At 46.3% G+C, this 13,732-nt stretch overlaps 2 protein-coding genes across 2 annotated transcripts; one reads left to right on the plus strand and one right to left on the minus strand.

Annotated features, from left to right (window-relative positions):
• The first annotated feature begins 7,427 nt into the window (after window positions 1-7,427).
• On the plus strand, window positions 7,428-9,779 carry LOC127296651 (uncharacterized). Its single transcript, XM_051326827.2, has 2 exons — window positions 7,428-7,622; window positions 9,004-9,779. The coding sequence occupies exon 2, from the start codon at window positions 9,022-9,024 to the stop codon at window positions 9,490-9,492; it is 471 nt and encodes a 156-aa protein (XP_051182787.1). The 5' UTR covers window positions 7,428-7,622; window positions 9,004-9,021; the 3' UTR covers window positions 9,493-9,779.
• A 513-nt stretch (window positions 9,780-10,292) lies between these two features.
• On the minus strand, window positions 10,293-11,727 carry LOC127296650 (uncharacterized). The gene has a single exon (XM_051326825.2). It carries the CDS (start codon window positions 11,638-11,640, stop codon window positions 10,495-10,497), a length of 1,146 nt encoding a protein of 381 aa, XP_051182785.1. The 5' UTR covers window positions 11,641-11,727; the 3' UTR covers window positions 10,293-10,494.
• Between the last annotated feature and the right edge of the window lie 2,005 nt (window positions 11,728-13,732).

The raw sequence follows: 13,732 nt of genomic DNA on the forward strand, positions 1-13,732 counted from the left end.
TAACACTTGCACCAATATCACATAAACCATAATAGCAATGATCACCAATTCTAACAGATAGCATAGGAACACTAACTTGTTTGGGTTTATTAGGATGTGAAACAATATTAGAAGCATCTTCACAGAAAATAATATGACCATCCTCCACATTTTCAGTCACAAGATCTTTAACTATTGCAACGGCAGGTTCAACTTTTATTTGTTCTTCAGGTTCTACAGGTTTCTTTTCACTTTTATGAACCGCACTATTTATAACAGTACTCCTTCATTTTAGCAGGTGGAAAGGAGTTTTTTCAATATAAGCTTCAGGAATAACATGATCAGCAGTTTCAACTACAACGCATTTATTAATAGATGAATCAATTTTATCTTTATACGGTTCATGATACTTATCAAAATTCTTCTTAGGCAATTCATAATGAGAGGCAAAAGCTTTATAAAGATTTGCAGCAACTTGAGAATCAAGACCATATGTAGCACTCATATTACGAAATTTATCAGTATCCATAAAAGCTTCAATGCATTTATAATCATAAATTATACCTGATTCTCTATCCTTGTCGTTCTCCCAACCTTGATTTTCTTGGATCCGATCAAGAAGGTCCCTTTTAAACTCTTCTTTGTTGCGTGTAAATGATCCGTAACAAGAAGTATCCAGCAAGGTCTTGTCTTGAAAAGAAAGTCTTGCATAGAAATTATCAATAATAACATTACCAGGAAGCTCATGAATGGGGCATTTGAGCATTAAAGACTTCAATCTCCCCCAAGCTTGGGCAATACTTTCTCCATCATGAGGCCAGAAATTATATATGCGGTTACGATCTTTGTGAATTTCACTTGGAGGATAGAATTTAGAATAAAATAAAGGCACAATGTCCTCCCAATCAAGAGAATCACCATCCTTCAGCAATTTATACCAATGCGCCGCTTTACCAGACAGCGATATAGAGAATAGTTTCTTTCTAACTTCATTCATGGCAATACCTGCACATTTGAATAACCCGCATAATTCATGCAAAAACAGTAAATGATCACCGGGATGGACAGTTTCATCCCCTTCATAGCGGTTATCCATAACACGTTCAATAATTTTCATAGGTATTTTATATGGTATCACTTCCTCACCTGGCGCCTCATCCACTACCGTTGCAGTAGTAGTAGATTTCCCAAATAGAAATTGAAGAGAAGATCTCTCCATAATGACTTATAGCAGCAGGCGGAAATAAAATCAGCACAAACAGTAAAGGTTTTCCTTACCAATTCCACTTACCAATAGCGCAGAGCTCCCCGGCAACGGCGCCAGAAAATAGTCTTGATGACCCACAAGTATAGGGGGTGTATCGTAGTATCTTTGATAAGTAAGAATGTCGATCCCAACGAGGAGCAGAAGGTGTTGACAAGCAGTTTCGATGAAGGATTCACTGTAAATGCTCACAGACAAGTATTCAGGGGGTTTTGATGTAACAGATGAATAAAGTACAAGTAAGTAAAATGCGAGAGAAATAATTGCAGCGAGTGGCCCAATCCTTTTTAGCACAAAGGACAAGCCGGTTTGTTTACTTATAATGACCAAACGTTCTCGAGGACACACGGGATTTTAGTCTAGTGCTTTCGCTACATACGGCTAAATAATCTTCATTGTTATGATAAGTGTTGTGTGGGTGAACCTATGATAATGTACCGCCCTTCCTAGGACTAATACATACTTGTGATTATACCCCTTGCAAGCATCCGCAACTACAAGAAAGTAATTAAGAATAAATCTAACCACAGCCTTAAACTCTGAGATCCTGCTATCCCTCCTGCATCGATATACCAACGGGGGTTTAGGTTTCTGTCACTCCGGCAACCCCGCAATCGGCAAACGAGTACAAGATGCATTCCCCTAGGCCCATAAAGGTGAAGTGTCGTGTAGTCGACGTTCACACGACACCACTAGAAGAATGACACCACAACTTAAATATCATAACATTGAATATTACTCAACCATAATTCACTACTAACATTTAGACTTCACCCATGTCCTCAAGAACTAAACGAACTACTCACGAGACATCATATGGAACATGATCAGAGGTGATATGATGATGAATAACAATCTGAACATAAACCTTGGTTCAATGGTTTCACTCAATAGCATCAACAACAAGTAGAAATCGATACCGGGAGAGTTTCCCCTATCAAACAATCAAGATCAAACCCAAATTGCTACGGCGGTGACGGTGTCCAGCGGTGGAGACGGCGGTGATGATGGTGGAGATGATGATGATGGTGATGGAGATGATGTCCAGCTCGATGACGGTGACGATGGCGTCGATTTCCCCCTCCGGGAGGGAATTTCCCCGGCGGATTCCTGCCCGCCGGAGAGCTCTTTCTCTCTGGTGTTCTCCGCCCCGCAGAGGCGGCTGTGGCTCTTCGCGAGGTACCCTCTGTAGCTTAGGTTTTCGGGACGAAGGGTTTCGCGAAGAAAAGGAGGCGAAAGGGGCTGTGGGGCCCCCACACCACAAGGTGGCGCGGCCAGGCCATGGGCCGCGCCGGCCTGTGGTCTGGCCCCACCTTGGGCCTTCTCAGCTCCTCCTTCTGGCTTCCTTCGTCATCTTGAAAAATAGGATTTTTGGTATAATTTCCTTCCACAGTTGATCTTCCGAAATATTGCGTTCTGACGGTGCTTTTTCCAGCAGAATCCTGGCTCCGGTGCTTGATCCTCCAATAATGATGAAACATGCAAAATAGATGAAATAACATAAGTACTGTGTCCCAATATGAAATATATCAATGAATAACAACAAATTATGATATAAAATAGTGATGCAAATTGGACGTATCATGCATCGCCTCTCTCTCTCTACATGCCACCTTCTAGGAGGCCATCTGGGTTTGTATCTAGCGGCTGAGATCGTTGGAACTGCTCCTCTTCTTCTCCCTCTCATTCAACTGGAGCAGTGATGACACGGTGTCTAGTAACGCTGGATTGCTGCTCTCACCGGAGTGGTGCTGCCCTTGCCAGAGATCCAGTAGTTGACCGGGAGCGCCTCCCTGATGCAGTTGTGGATGTCATCCATGACGTTTGCAACCTTGCCTCCAACCGGCTCGCAGCCGACGCACTCCCGGTGTACCGGTATCCCCACTTCGCGCCCTGCAGCCATCCTCCTCTGATATGCAATGAACATGATATTATACATGTGTTAGCACAATCTACGCATAACAAATAGAAATGAACCAAACAAATTGAGCACATAATAGTGCCTATGCATCTACTGCTTATGCCACAACAATTGTTTTTATTGAACGAGCCAATTTTATGTAAATACATTCATACTTTTCTTACTACCATTCTACCAACACATTCAACATGGTAAACGGAACATTTTTTTTGGAAAAAAAAATACATGAATAAGTAGGAGAGAGATTATTTAATTATAGAAATGCCCATATTTCTGGACCCTAAATATACTACACAAGAAGGCTCACCACATACATGATTAAAACCACAGAAGCCTACAAATCCAGCAAATACCATTCACAGGGTACAATAGCAATCTGAAGTACAGATAGAAGATACAAGATAATGAACTCACCGTGTGGATAAGCAGACATGACAAACTGGACACGTGTTCCATTAGAATGGAGAATTAAACCTACTTATATTGCAATGCATGTATTCGACCCGATTACAAGTGATCAAACAGTCAGATTGATGTACAATATTTTTTTATTAACTTAGTCACTAGTACTCCTATGATATTACTTGCTAGAAAGAATGGATAATGCGGAGAAAGTAACTATGAAGCTTCCTTCTTCGTCTTTATTTTATTACAAAATATGTGACTCATCAAGTGCATTATCTCCATGCAAAACTTGTGAGAGACCATTGTTCTACAAAGAAAATCTAAGGTACAACTTTGTGTTCTTTTTGTATGTAGATGGAAAAGAACAAGTTCCATTAGCTAAGATTTCTCATTAAACACTGGTGGATTAGTAGCAAGAAGTAACAAGGTATTCAAGGCCCTCTCAAGGGCTTCGATGGTGGCGTAATAGCAACATAAATGCCCTTCTCGTCAGCACATAACATCTGGTAACTGTAACACATGTAGAAACTGGCAAAACAATATCTACCGACTCAGATCACAACATCTAATTGATATAACACATAGAAATTCACAATTGCTATTCTCTTTTTTTTTGTAAGTGGTCTTCCCTGTTATTGCATAAGAGAAACCGCAAGACAGTTTAAGTCCTCACATGTGTGTGGTCTTCTCATTTTCTCAAATATTTGGTAAAGAGAGATGGTTTTCACATTTATAATTTTTATCATGAGGAGTTTTTTTAAAATCATTTATCAATTATTTGCAGGAGATTCTAGGATTTCCAATACTGGATGGCCAGATGCTTCTGACGCTCTATGCTCGCTAGATACACTTTGTCAACGATATTTATCTTTAAAAATGGAAAATACATTTGTTCATTGATTAGAAACTAGAAAGACTTTTAGATTCTTTGAGAAAAGATGCCAACTTAAACTTGTGTGTCTCATGTACCATACATGAGGGGACTCGATTATAGTCGGTAAATTTAATGCATATATGAACCGTCAAAAAAATCTAAATATGACAATGAAGACATTGTATGACTCCAATCACCAAATCCTAATCAATGAGCATGTATAAAATGACAAAAGATACATGAAGATGATGAAGACAATTGATGACTCGAGCCTCGACACGACAACATTTTAGATATAAGATAAAAATAATCACCTACATTTCTCCATGATGATAGGCAATTAGTCTTCTGGCCCATCTTTCCAAATTTTGTTCTCCTTGACCGCAACAATCGCCTTACAAGGTCACAATCATCATCGCCAACTCCACCACCACCACCACCAATCTTCTCATGCAAAATGTTTTTTCACGTTCAAGACATGCAACGAATTCCTAAAAAATCCAATAACCATCTCAAGCATCCACAAATCCATTGGGTCATTCAAGGCTTTCTCAAGGGCATTAATGGGAGCATAACAACAACATAAATGCCATTGTCATTTAGAAACTGGCAAAACAATATATACCGACGATAGTATATGAATTGAATCACAACATCTAGCACATAGAAATTGAATTGCTATTCTCTTTTTTTTATCTTATGTAAATGGTTTGCTCATTTATTGTATAGCAAAAACCACAACAAAGTTTAAATCCTAAAATGTGTGTGGTCTTCTCATTTTCTCAAATGTTTGGTGGAAGAGAGTTGGTTTTCACATTTATCAATTGTTTTCAAGAGGAGAGTTGTATTTTTTTTTACATTTATCAATTATTTACAGGAGATTGTGAGATTTCCACTACTGGGTGGCAGGATGTTTCCGATGCTTTATGCTCACTAGATACACTTTGTGAACGACACTTATATATAAAAATGGCAAATACACTTCTATCTTCAACTGCGTGTATAATAGTAGTGCTAACAGATCACCTGTAAGAGCATCTCCACCGGGGAGTCCTAAATCGTAGTCGGTAGCGATTTGGGGGTCCTGGTGAGAGAAAGTTCTCACACTGGCGGTCCCTATACGAAATTCACGCCATCACGAGCCCAATAAAAACGTTGGCGAGCTCCAACCAAACCTTGTGCGAAGGGAGGCTATCGGGGCCATCGGCACCACTCTACAACAACTCCACCTCAAGTTTCCTTGTACCTAGCCCATATGCAACCAAATTAACTCTGAGGACCACACCTTCCTCTCTCCTCTCTCCTCCTTTTTCTATTGGGAGTTGATTTGGGGACAACTGGTGTAGACACTTAGCCGTCATGTGTGAACAACGACTTCAATGGATAACCGACATATGCACTGTCAGCTAGTATTTAAGGTTGCCGGTGGAGATGCTCTAATCGTCTTGCACTATTGCTTCCACGCACCAAAAATGACGAGGATGTACATTGTACTGTGCCCACCCATATTCCCACTCGACCTCATCATCATAGAATTTACTCGGAAACGCCTTTGCTGCAGAGACCTATCCTCTTCTGCGAGACTTCGGTGCAAAGTTATCGTTGGAGGAGCAAAGACGGCCAAGTTTCCTCCGGAAACAAACGCGCAGGCTCGTTCCGGACTGGACCGCATGCGTGACCGAACCAACTCTGCAAGGAACGGCAAGTTTTGTTTTTTATTTTTATTTTTATTTTTTGCGAAACGCAAGGAACGGCAAGTTGCATTGCACGATAAACTTCCTGCAGCTGCAGGAGCCTCCTCGAAAGGGACGGAACGTTCAGCAGACTGTGCATGGGTTCGAAATGGAACCGGCCACGCCTGGCCTTTTCGTTGTTCGTCACGAAAAGAGCAACAGTTGCAAGTTTGCAACTGCAAAAACTGGGGAAGATAAAGGTTCTGGTATAGCCTACTGTATATGGCCACATGGGTTGGTAGCCGGTAGTGGCTTGACTAGCTGGTCAAGATTCATGAAGAGCAGGAAAGAAGACGCAGCTGATATTTTCATACAGCCATCATCTTGGGCGGGCTGGCGCAAACTGATCTTGGTTGTCCGTTTTGATTCGTGCGGACAGGATACTGAGAAAAATCCAGCCTATCAGACCGACGAAAACGAGCCATGTGTCTGTCGTGACCTATTCCACCAAATTCGCGCTGGAAAATGCATCACCTGGCAGCGTCTTCGCCCGCTTTGCCTTCTACACGCTAGTACTGGCGGGTGGCAACTCTCTGGGCTTCTGCGCACTGTCAATGCCGCCCGCTTCGCCCTGATCTTCGGAGCGGCCCTACGTACGCCCGGGAGACCTTCGATTCATGGGAGTTCAACCCACGACGCCCCCCCTGTGTACGTGGGCAGCGCCGAGTACCTACATGGCCACAACAACGACGACCATGATGATGTCGGATTGTCGTACCGCCGACGAAGAGGCCATGAAGGAGGTCAAGCCCCCCTTCAGCCGCCCGAGCTCAGCGAGGAGCTAGATAGGGTTTATTTTAGTTATATCTAAAATTTTATTATTTTATCAACACTATGTAAATTAATTTTTTCTATATATTCTAAGAAAACAAGTTTCTGATATGATAGATTAGATAGACAATCGTTAGGAATGTGATTGGAGAGAGGTTAAGAAGTAGTTTGTAATTGTAGTACTCCCTCGATCAATCACACAAAAAAATCTCAATTTTATCTAAATTTAGATATATCTACGTAATTTAGTGTATAGATATATTTAAGTTTAAATAAAATGGAAACATCTTCTGCGGGTCGGAAGGAGTAAAATTAATATCCACATGAAGCCCTCTCGATGCTCAACGCTTTTTTTGAGTTTTTTTTTGGAGAAATTTGATGATCATCGTGTTGTTCGGCCCGGTTACGCGACGGGGTTGTTACAGTTGCCCAGCCAGCCTATAGCAGGCCCATTTGCGGACTGCAAGCCCGGCCGTGTTGGCACAGCTGAATCACAGACGAATGGAAGGAACGCCGATCTAGGGTTCTAGACCCAGCCGCCACCATTCTCCAACCTCTGTTTCGTGCTCCCCGTGCCGTGCGTTAGGACGGAGAAGAGGCGGCGGACCGACGGAAGGACGACACCGGCGGCGGGAGCAGGAAGCAAAGATTAGTGTTGCTGAATTTTGAACTCAGGTTTCGGTTCCTTGCTTAATTCTTGTCTAGCTCTCATATAGCAAACCTGTCATCATCTACACGCCCGTAACGAATAAACTTGGGGGGCACCCCTGATAATTTTGAATGCCGTAGAGCTGGCACATGTTTCCACTGTATGTTGTACAATGGGATGCGGCAACGTATTTATCATACTAGTCTTCAGCACCACCTGGCAAAATGAAGGTAGCTGCTGTCGTATCCCCTTCATGGTATTATGTTGTAACTGTATCATGCGCACACCGGGTGTGGATTTGCTTGATTGCATCTGAACAAAAGTCATGCTGGAACTCAATATACTAGAAAATAACCCGCAGATAATTAGTGTACAATGTGAATGTACAAATCTTGTCCGTTCAGGTACCTCCATGCCAAGAGATTCGGTAAATACAGGTTTTAGAAGCATTATAATGTAGGAAGAATTTTGTTCCTGTACCTGTCTAGTTGCTTGTGCTATCAGCAGTCACTACTATAGTTCAGATTGTTAAATTGACTGCTGCGCTATGCCTTTTTTTAGGTATTTTTTCTTTATAGGTTGATAGTATTTTTTAGTTGGGCGGCGTTGTAGTATAAGCTTATGGCAATGGGAAAGGACATAAAATTATTTTGTATTTACCGTAACTTGTGCCTGTATAGTTGCTTGTGCTATCAGCAGGTACTACTATAGTTCAGACTGTTAAATTTACTGCTGCGCCATAGGTCTGCTCCTCCCCAGCTCCCTAGCTCTGCTTCTCCACCCATGGATTGTTTGTAGTAGGTACTGCTAGACTCTACATGAGGACTAGTCGAGCTTTAGTCACGACTAGTCTATGAGTCAGTACCCTAGGGACTAGACTCAACTTGTAATCCTTGTTACATGGTGCTTCATTGCAGAGTAATGGTTGCAGGCATGTAACTGTGAACGTTTGTATTCCTCACTTAGACATACAATTGTTGGGTATTTAGCATATGTTAGCCTTATGGTGTGTGTGTTACAAGGTTATCAGTTTAGAGTAATGATTGGAGTTAACTCGGTCATGCAAATGAGGAAGTCTGAATTTGACACTTGTGGGAGGACATTCTTGCAATAGTTTCGTGACTGTTCATGCCTTATTCGTTACATGGATTATTTGTGGGAAATCATGGACCTTCTCCATGTGAAAACTTTCGAGAAGGTGGACTAACAAACCTTGAGTTAACTTCAGAAACCTTTTTGCGTTGTCAAGAAGATTTTGTTTCATAAATCTGTGTTTGTTCTTCACTTCAAACTACATTCTTTCACTGAACCTTCATTTTAATTACTTATGTTCCACTAGCTAGCTACTGATATTAGTTTCCGAGCAAATTTGTCATATTAATTGGCGTGCATTTTTTTTTACTGCAGATCTGAAAAAGAAATAACATGGCAACAACACTTAAAGATGTGGCGACGCGGAAACCTGTTCTAGCGACAATCCGTCTCTTAGTTCCCGCTGGAGCTGCCAAACCTGCACCACCCGTTGGACCAGCTCTCGGTTTCTACAGGCTTAATCTGATGGCGTTCTGCAAGGACTTCAACGCCAGGACACAGAAGTACAAGGCAGAAACTCCGATGCAGGTCACTTTGACTGCCTACAAGGACAGCACTTTCGAGTTTGTGGTCAAGTCACCCTCGGTTTCATGGTTTCTCAAGAAAGCAGCAGGCATTGACACAGCGAGCGGCCGGCCGGGGCACAGCATTGTGACATCCCTCTCGCTCCGTCATGTCTACGAGATCGCGAAGCTGAAGCAGACCGACCCGTTCTGCAAGCACATGTCGCTCGAGGCCTTGTCCAAATCCATCATCGGCACGGCCAAGTCCATGGGCATCGAAATTGTTAAGGATCTGGACTAGTCTCGGCCATAGTTATATTGCTTCGATCTGCAATTGTCTGGTTTTATCTGACCTGGACGAAAGTAGGTATCGGATTTTTCTTTTAAAGGCTCCATCCTTGGAAATCATGCCCCCTTCTTCGTATTCAGTTTGTATGTGGCACTTTCCTTCAAATGTAGCCACTCGGGGATGGTTTGTCCTAATAACGTTTCAGCTTTGTGTGAACCGATAGATGGCACTGAACTTGTTGTCTAACTGGAAATTGCAACTTCAACGCCTTCCATGTGAAGATGTTTGCTTCAGAAGTAGACATTGTTGTACTGAATTCTGTTTTGGGTATCGTATGCTTGAAGTTATAATGCTTTCTCCACCTACTGATAGGTGACGGGACATGCATGTGTAATTGCAATGGTATACCTTTAATTTTTTTTATAGCGGATTTGCCTTTAATTTGAAAGGAAGATATCTTGGGTCATATTAGGGCAGGACCCGCAGTTCACAGAACCTGTAGAAAACAACCCTGTGGTGTCCACCCTTCAGACCAACAAGTATGCCTCTGTTGCAAGGATTTTCCTGATTCTTCACTTAACATAATCTCAAGTTTTTTCATTGCATATGGATTACTGGTGCCAATTTGCTTGTCTGGATCTACTGTGGTACCAAATGTCACTTGTGAATCTGCACTTGAGGTGGCAGAGCTGAACTGACCATACCAAATGTGTGGTTAGCTCTTGTTCATTTTAAATTAATTGGATGGAAAACACATGTGAATCTGCATTTTGGCTGGCAAAGCAGAGCTTAACAAACCATAGTGCAAATGGTGAGATTCCGAAGGAATGCAGCACTAGAAATAGAAATGACAGGAGAATCTTGTTGGCTACAGTAAGCAGTACACACAGGCTGGCCATGGCCATGGCCATGATGAGGTGCTACAATTATTGGGAGTCTACAGTACTGAAACAAGAAGAACACGAGCTCCGCCTATCAACGTCAGCTTCAGTGAGAGGACAGCAGCAGCAAGATTCAGCTCGTCGCCGAAGCCATGGATGACCGAGCAGCGGCGGCGGCGAACCCGGTGTAGCTCATCGTCGTCTCTTCAGGGCCAGCACCGTCGTCGGTGTCCCACAGGAAGGCGGCCTGCGCGGCGAGGACGTGGCTGTTGTGCGGGTCGGCCCTGGCGGCCCGTTCGAAGTAGCCGGAGGCGCGGTCCTCGTCCCCGTGCACCTCCCAGACGAGCTTGGCGTACTCGGAGAGCAGCTCGCCGTCGTCGGGGTCGGCGAGGATGGCGCGGGAGTAGTACTCCTCCGCCCTGCGGCGGTCCCCCTTGACCCGGTAGAGGAACTGCGCGTAGTTGCGGAGGAAGAGGCCGTTGCAGGGGTCCTCCTCGATGAGCTGCTTGTAGTGCGCCTCTATGCCGGACCCGCCGCCGCCCGAGGCCACCAGGTAGGTGCCACCGGCGCCGCCGTTGATGCCGCCGTCGTCGGTGAGGAGGAGGCCCGAGCCGAGCCGGTCGATCCCCAGACCCCTCGCCAGGAACAGCGGGTGCTCCTGCGTGTACGTGGTGGTGCCGCTGGTGACGGCGCCGAACATCCCGAAGCTCATCTCCTGGTCGGTGTCGGTGTCGGCGTTGTCGTTTTCGTCGTCCTCCTCGTCCCACGACCCGTCGCGGGCCGCGAAGGACTGGATCGTCTCGAGCGGCGCCGGCCTGGAGCGGTGGTGGTCGTCGGCCCGGCCGCCCAGGGATGAGAGGTTGCCGTCCGAGCAGGCCCGGCGAAGGCCCCCGCCGCCAGTGCTGCCGCGCGAGCGCTCGTGGTCGGATCCGCCGCCGCCGCCGGAGCTGGAGAGGCTGCAGGAGATGGCGGGCGGGTGGTAGGCGACCGTCGGGGAGGACTCGGCGAGGTGGACGGCCGGGGAGTGGCCGCCGGACGAGGCGTGCAGCGCGCCGAGGACCGGCGTGGAGGAGCTCCTGACGAGCATGGTCTCTGTCTGCCGCTGGCACTGGCAGGAGCTTCTGGGTTCAGACGTGACTTGAGACTCGTTACTGGACACTGCTGCTGACGCCGGTGGTGCTTGCGGCTGGGTTTTATGGAGGCGCGCGCGGGCGAGATTGATTGCGTGGTGGAGATGAACGGGTTGGGTTTGGCTTCCTCCGGCGGCAGGCAGGGCCATGTGAAGCACGGCCGCGCATGGGGAACGGAACGGACGGTGCGGGAGGCCTCCGGCTCGACGGCCACACGTCCGGTGCGCGGTATGGCGGTGACCTTTCCGGCCCCGACGGCCCGTGTTGTTTTGCGCTTTTGGTTGGCGTGCGTGCGTCTCGATCGGCCTCGGCAGCTAGCTACCTGGATAGACAGCGATGCCGGCCGGCGATGGCGATCGTGCTCGCGTAGACTGGTACTCTGTCACGTGGATTGTGCCGGCCGGGCAGATACGGCCCGGTAGCATTGGTATTTTCCGTATTTTGGTGAGTGGTGTCTCGTGTTTTCGGGTGCCAAGGTGTGGAAAGGTTGCGTAAAACGCCGTCATCGGGTAAGGTAATCCTTGGAGTTATCATCCACGTCGGGGAGCGTGTCGTCTGAGCACCTACCGTGTCACCACGTCTTGAGGTGATTCCAGGGTGGCAGGATGGGAGGTACACGAATTCGCGAAAATAAAAAAGAGGATTGGTATTTTCCGGATTTTGGTGAGTGGTGTCCGTGTATTCGGGTGATAAGGTGTGCAATTTTTTTTTTATTTTTACAATATTTTAAAACAACATATCAATAACATTTTATTCATACAATCAGACAAATAGAATTAAATTATTCATACAATCAATCAAACAAATAGTACTTAAATTATGGGTTCTTTTTTGGTACCCCTAAATGAATTATAGCCATCACTCACACCGCGTGACCACTAGTCATTTTCCCCCTCCACCGCTCTCAGCTGTCTACAGTAAAGTTGAGAGTCTCTTCTCTCTAACCGGGCCGCCGCCGGCCGCTCCGCCAGGCTAGCTGGCCGGAGTTGGTAGTGGTGTGGCGCCGGAGTAGATTAGGGCTAGTTTAGGTTGTTGTCTGCTTGTTTTGCGGATTGATGCCGCCGTTTGGGGGTTCTCCCCGTAGAGAGGACGCCGACCAAGATCTACGCCGCCGGATCTCGGCCTTCCTAGGGCTGCTTCTTCTTCTTCCTTTGCTCCGATGGCCGGAGGGAGGAGAGGTGGAGAGCAGCAGCGTCTTCTTCAATAATCTGGTGGCCGAGGGACCTTCTTCTCTCCTGGATCTCAGCTCAAGCGATGCCTTCCTGGCCGGCCATGGTGGCGAGGAGGTAAGGCAGCTTGTTGCTGTTAGGCCTGCTTTTTCTCTGCTCCTGGCCGGCCATGGTGGTGAGGAGGAGCTGAAGAAAGGTTGGCTGCTTTTGTCTCTTGGGGAGGGATCCTACCCTCTCTGCTGGTGGAGCTGCTTCTCCAGCGCGTCTCTCTGTTCTTCCTCTCTGCCTTGCCGTGGTGGTGAGAGGAGAGGTGGCGGTTGGACGAGCTGGACCTCCGCTCATCAGCGTCTGCCTACAGGGTGCTATGGAGCTTCTTCGGTGAAGCTATTCTGTGCGGAACACGCGCCGCTCCTCGTCGACGGCACGATCTTAGGCCGGCATGGCGGCCCATCTGCAACCTCCAAGACGGAGGCTCTTCTTCGCTCTGTCCGTCGGAGCTCGTCGCCTCTCCACCGCCAAGTGGTTCGTCCCCGGAGGAGGAGAAGCGGCCGGCGGATCAGCAGCATCACCGGAAGGATGCTATCGAGCATATCGGCATCGTATCTCGACGACAGCGTCTCGAGGTCGCCGGCGAATGGTGGTGGTGGCACCCAGGGACCCGATTGCTTTTTCAATTTCTGTCTCAGGGTGTTTTATGTAATTTGGGAGGGCCTTTCTTCAAATTTAGGTTTTTCGGTGCAAGAGATGCCTGAGGACTTCCCTGTAAATTTGTACCCACCACGTGTGTGGAAATGAAAGCTCCTGGGCCTTCTAGGCCTTTCTTTGTTCAAAAAAAAGAATTATAGCCATCAATTTCCGTCCATCCAATGGCCTAAATAAATTCATACCACAGTTCAAAACTGGAGAGGTATGTATGTTACATACCTGTGAGAATTTTCGTACCTCAGAGAAGAAAAAACGTAAACAGGTCTGGCCCATTAGACAGGCCCAACCCAATAGACTGGTCCAGCGGTCCAGTCCGAAGATCTGTCGATCGCAGCGTGAGCTCGATCCTCCTTCTTCCGCCATGCTC

The sequence above is a fragment of the Lolium perenne genome, chromosome 4, assembly GCF_019359855.2.
Source record: "Lolium perenne isolate Kyuss_39 chromosome 4, Kyuss_2.0, whole genome shotgun sequence".
NCBI lineage: Eukaryota > Viridiplantae > Streptophyta > Magnoliopsida > Poales > Poaceae > Lolium > Lolium perenne.

Coding starts and splice junctions, on each gene's coding strand:
- LOC127296651 (XM_051326827.2), top strand. CDS start 9,022: ATGGCAACAACACTTAAAGATGTGGCGACGCGGAAACCTGTTCTAGCG.
- LOC127296650 (XM_051326825.2), bottom strand. CDS start 11,640: ATGGCCCTGCCTGCCGCCGGAGGAAGCCAAACCCAACCCGTTCATCTC.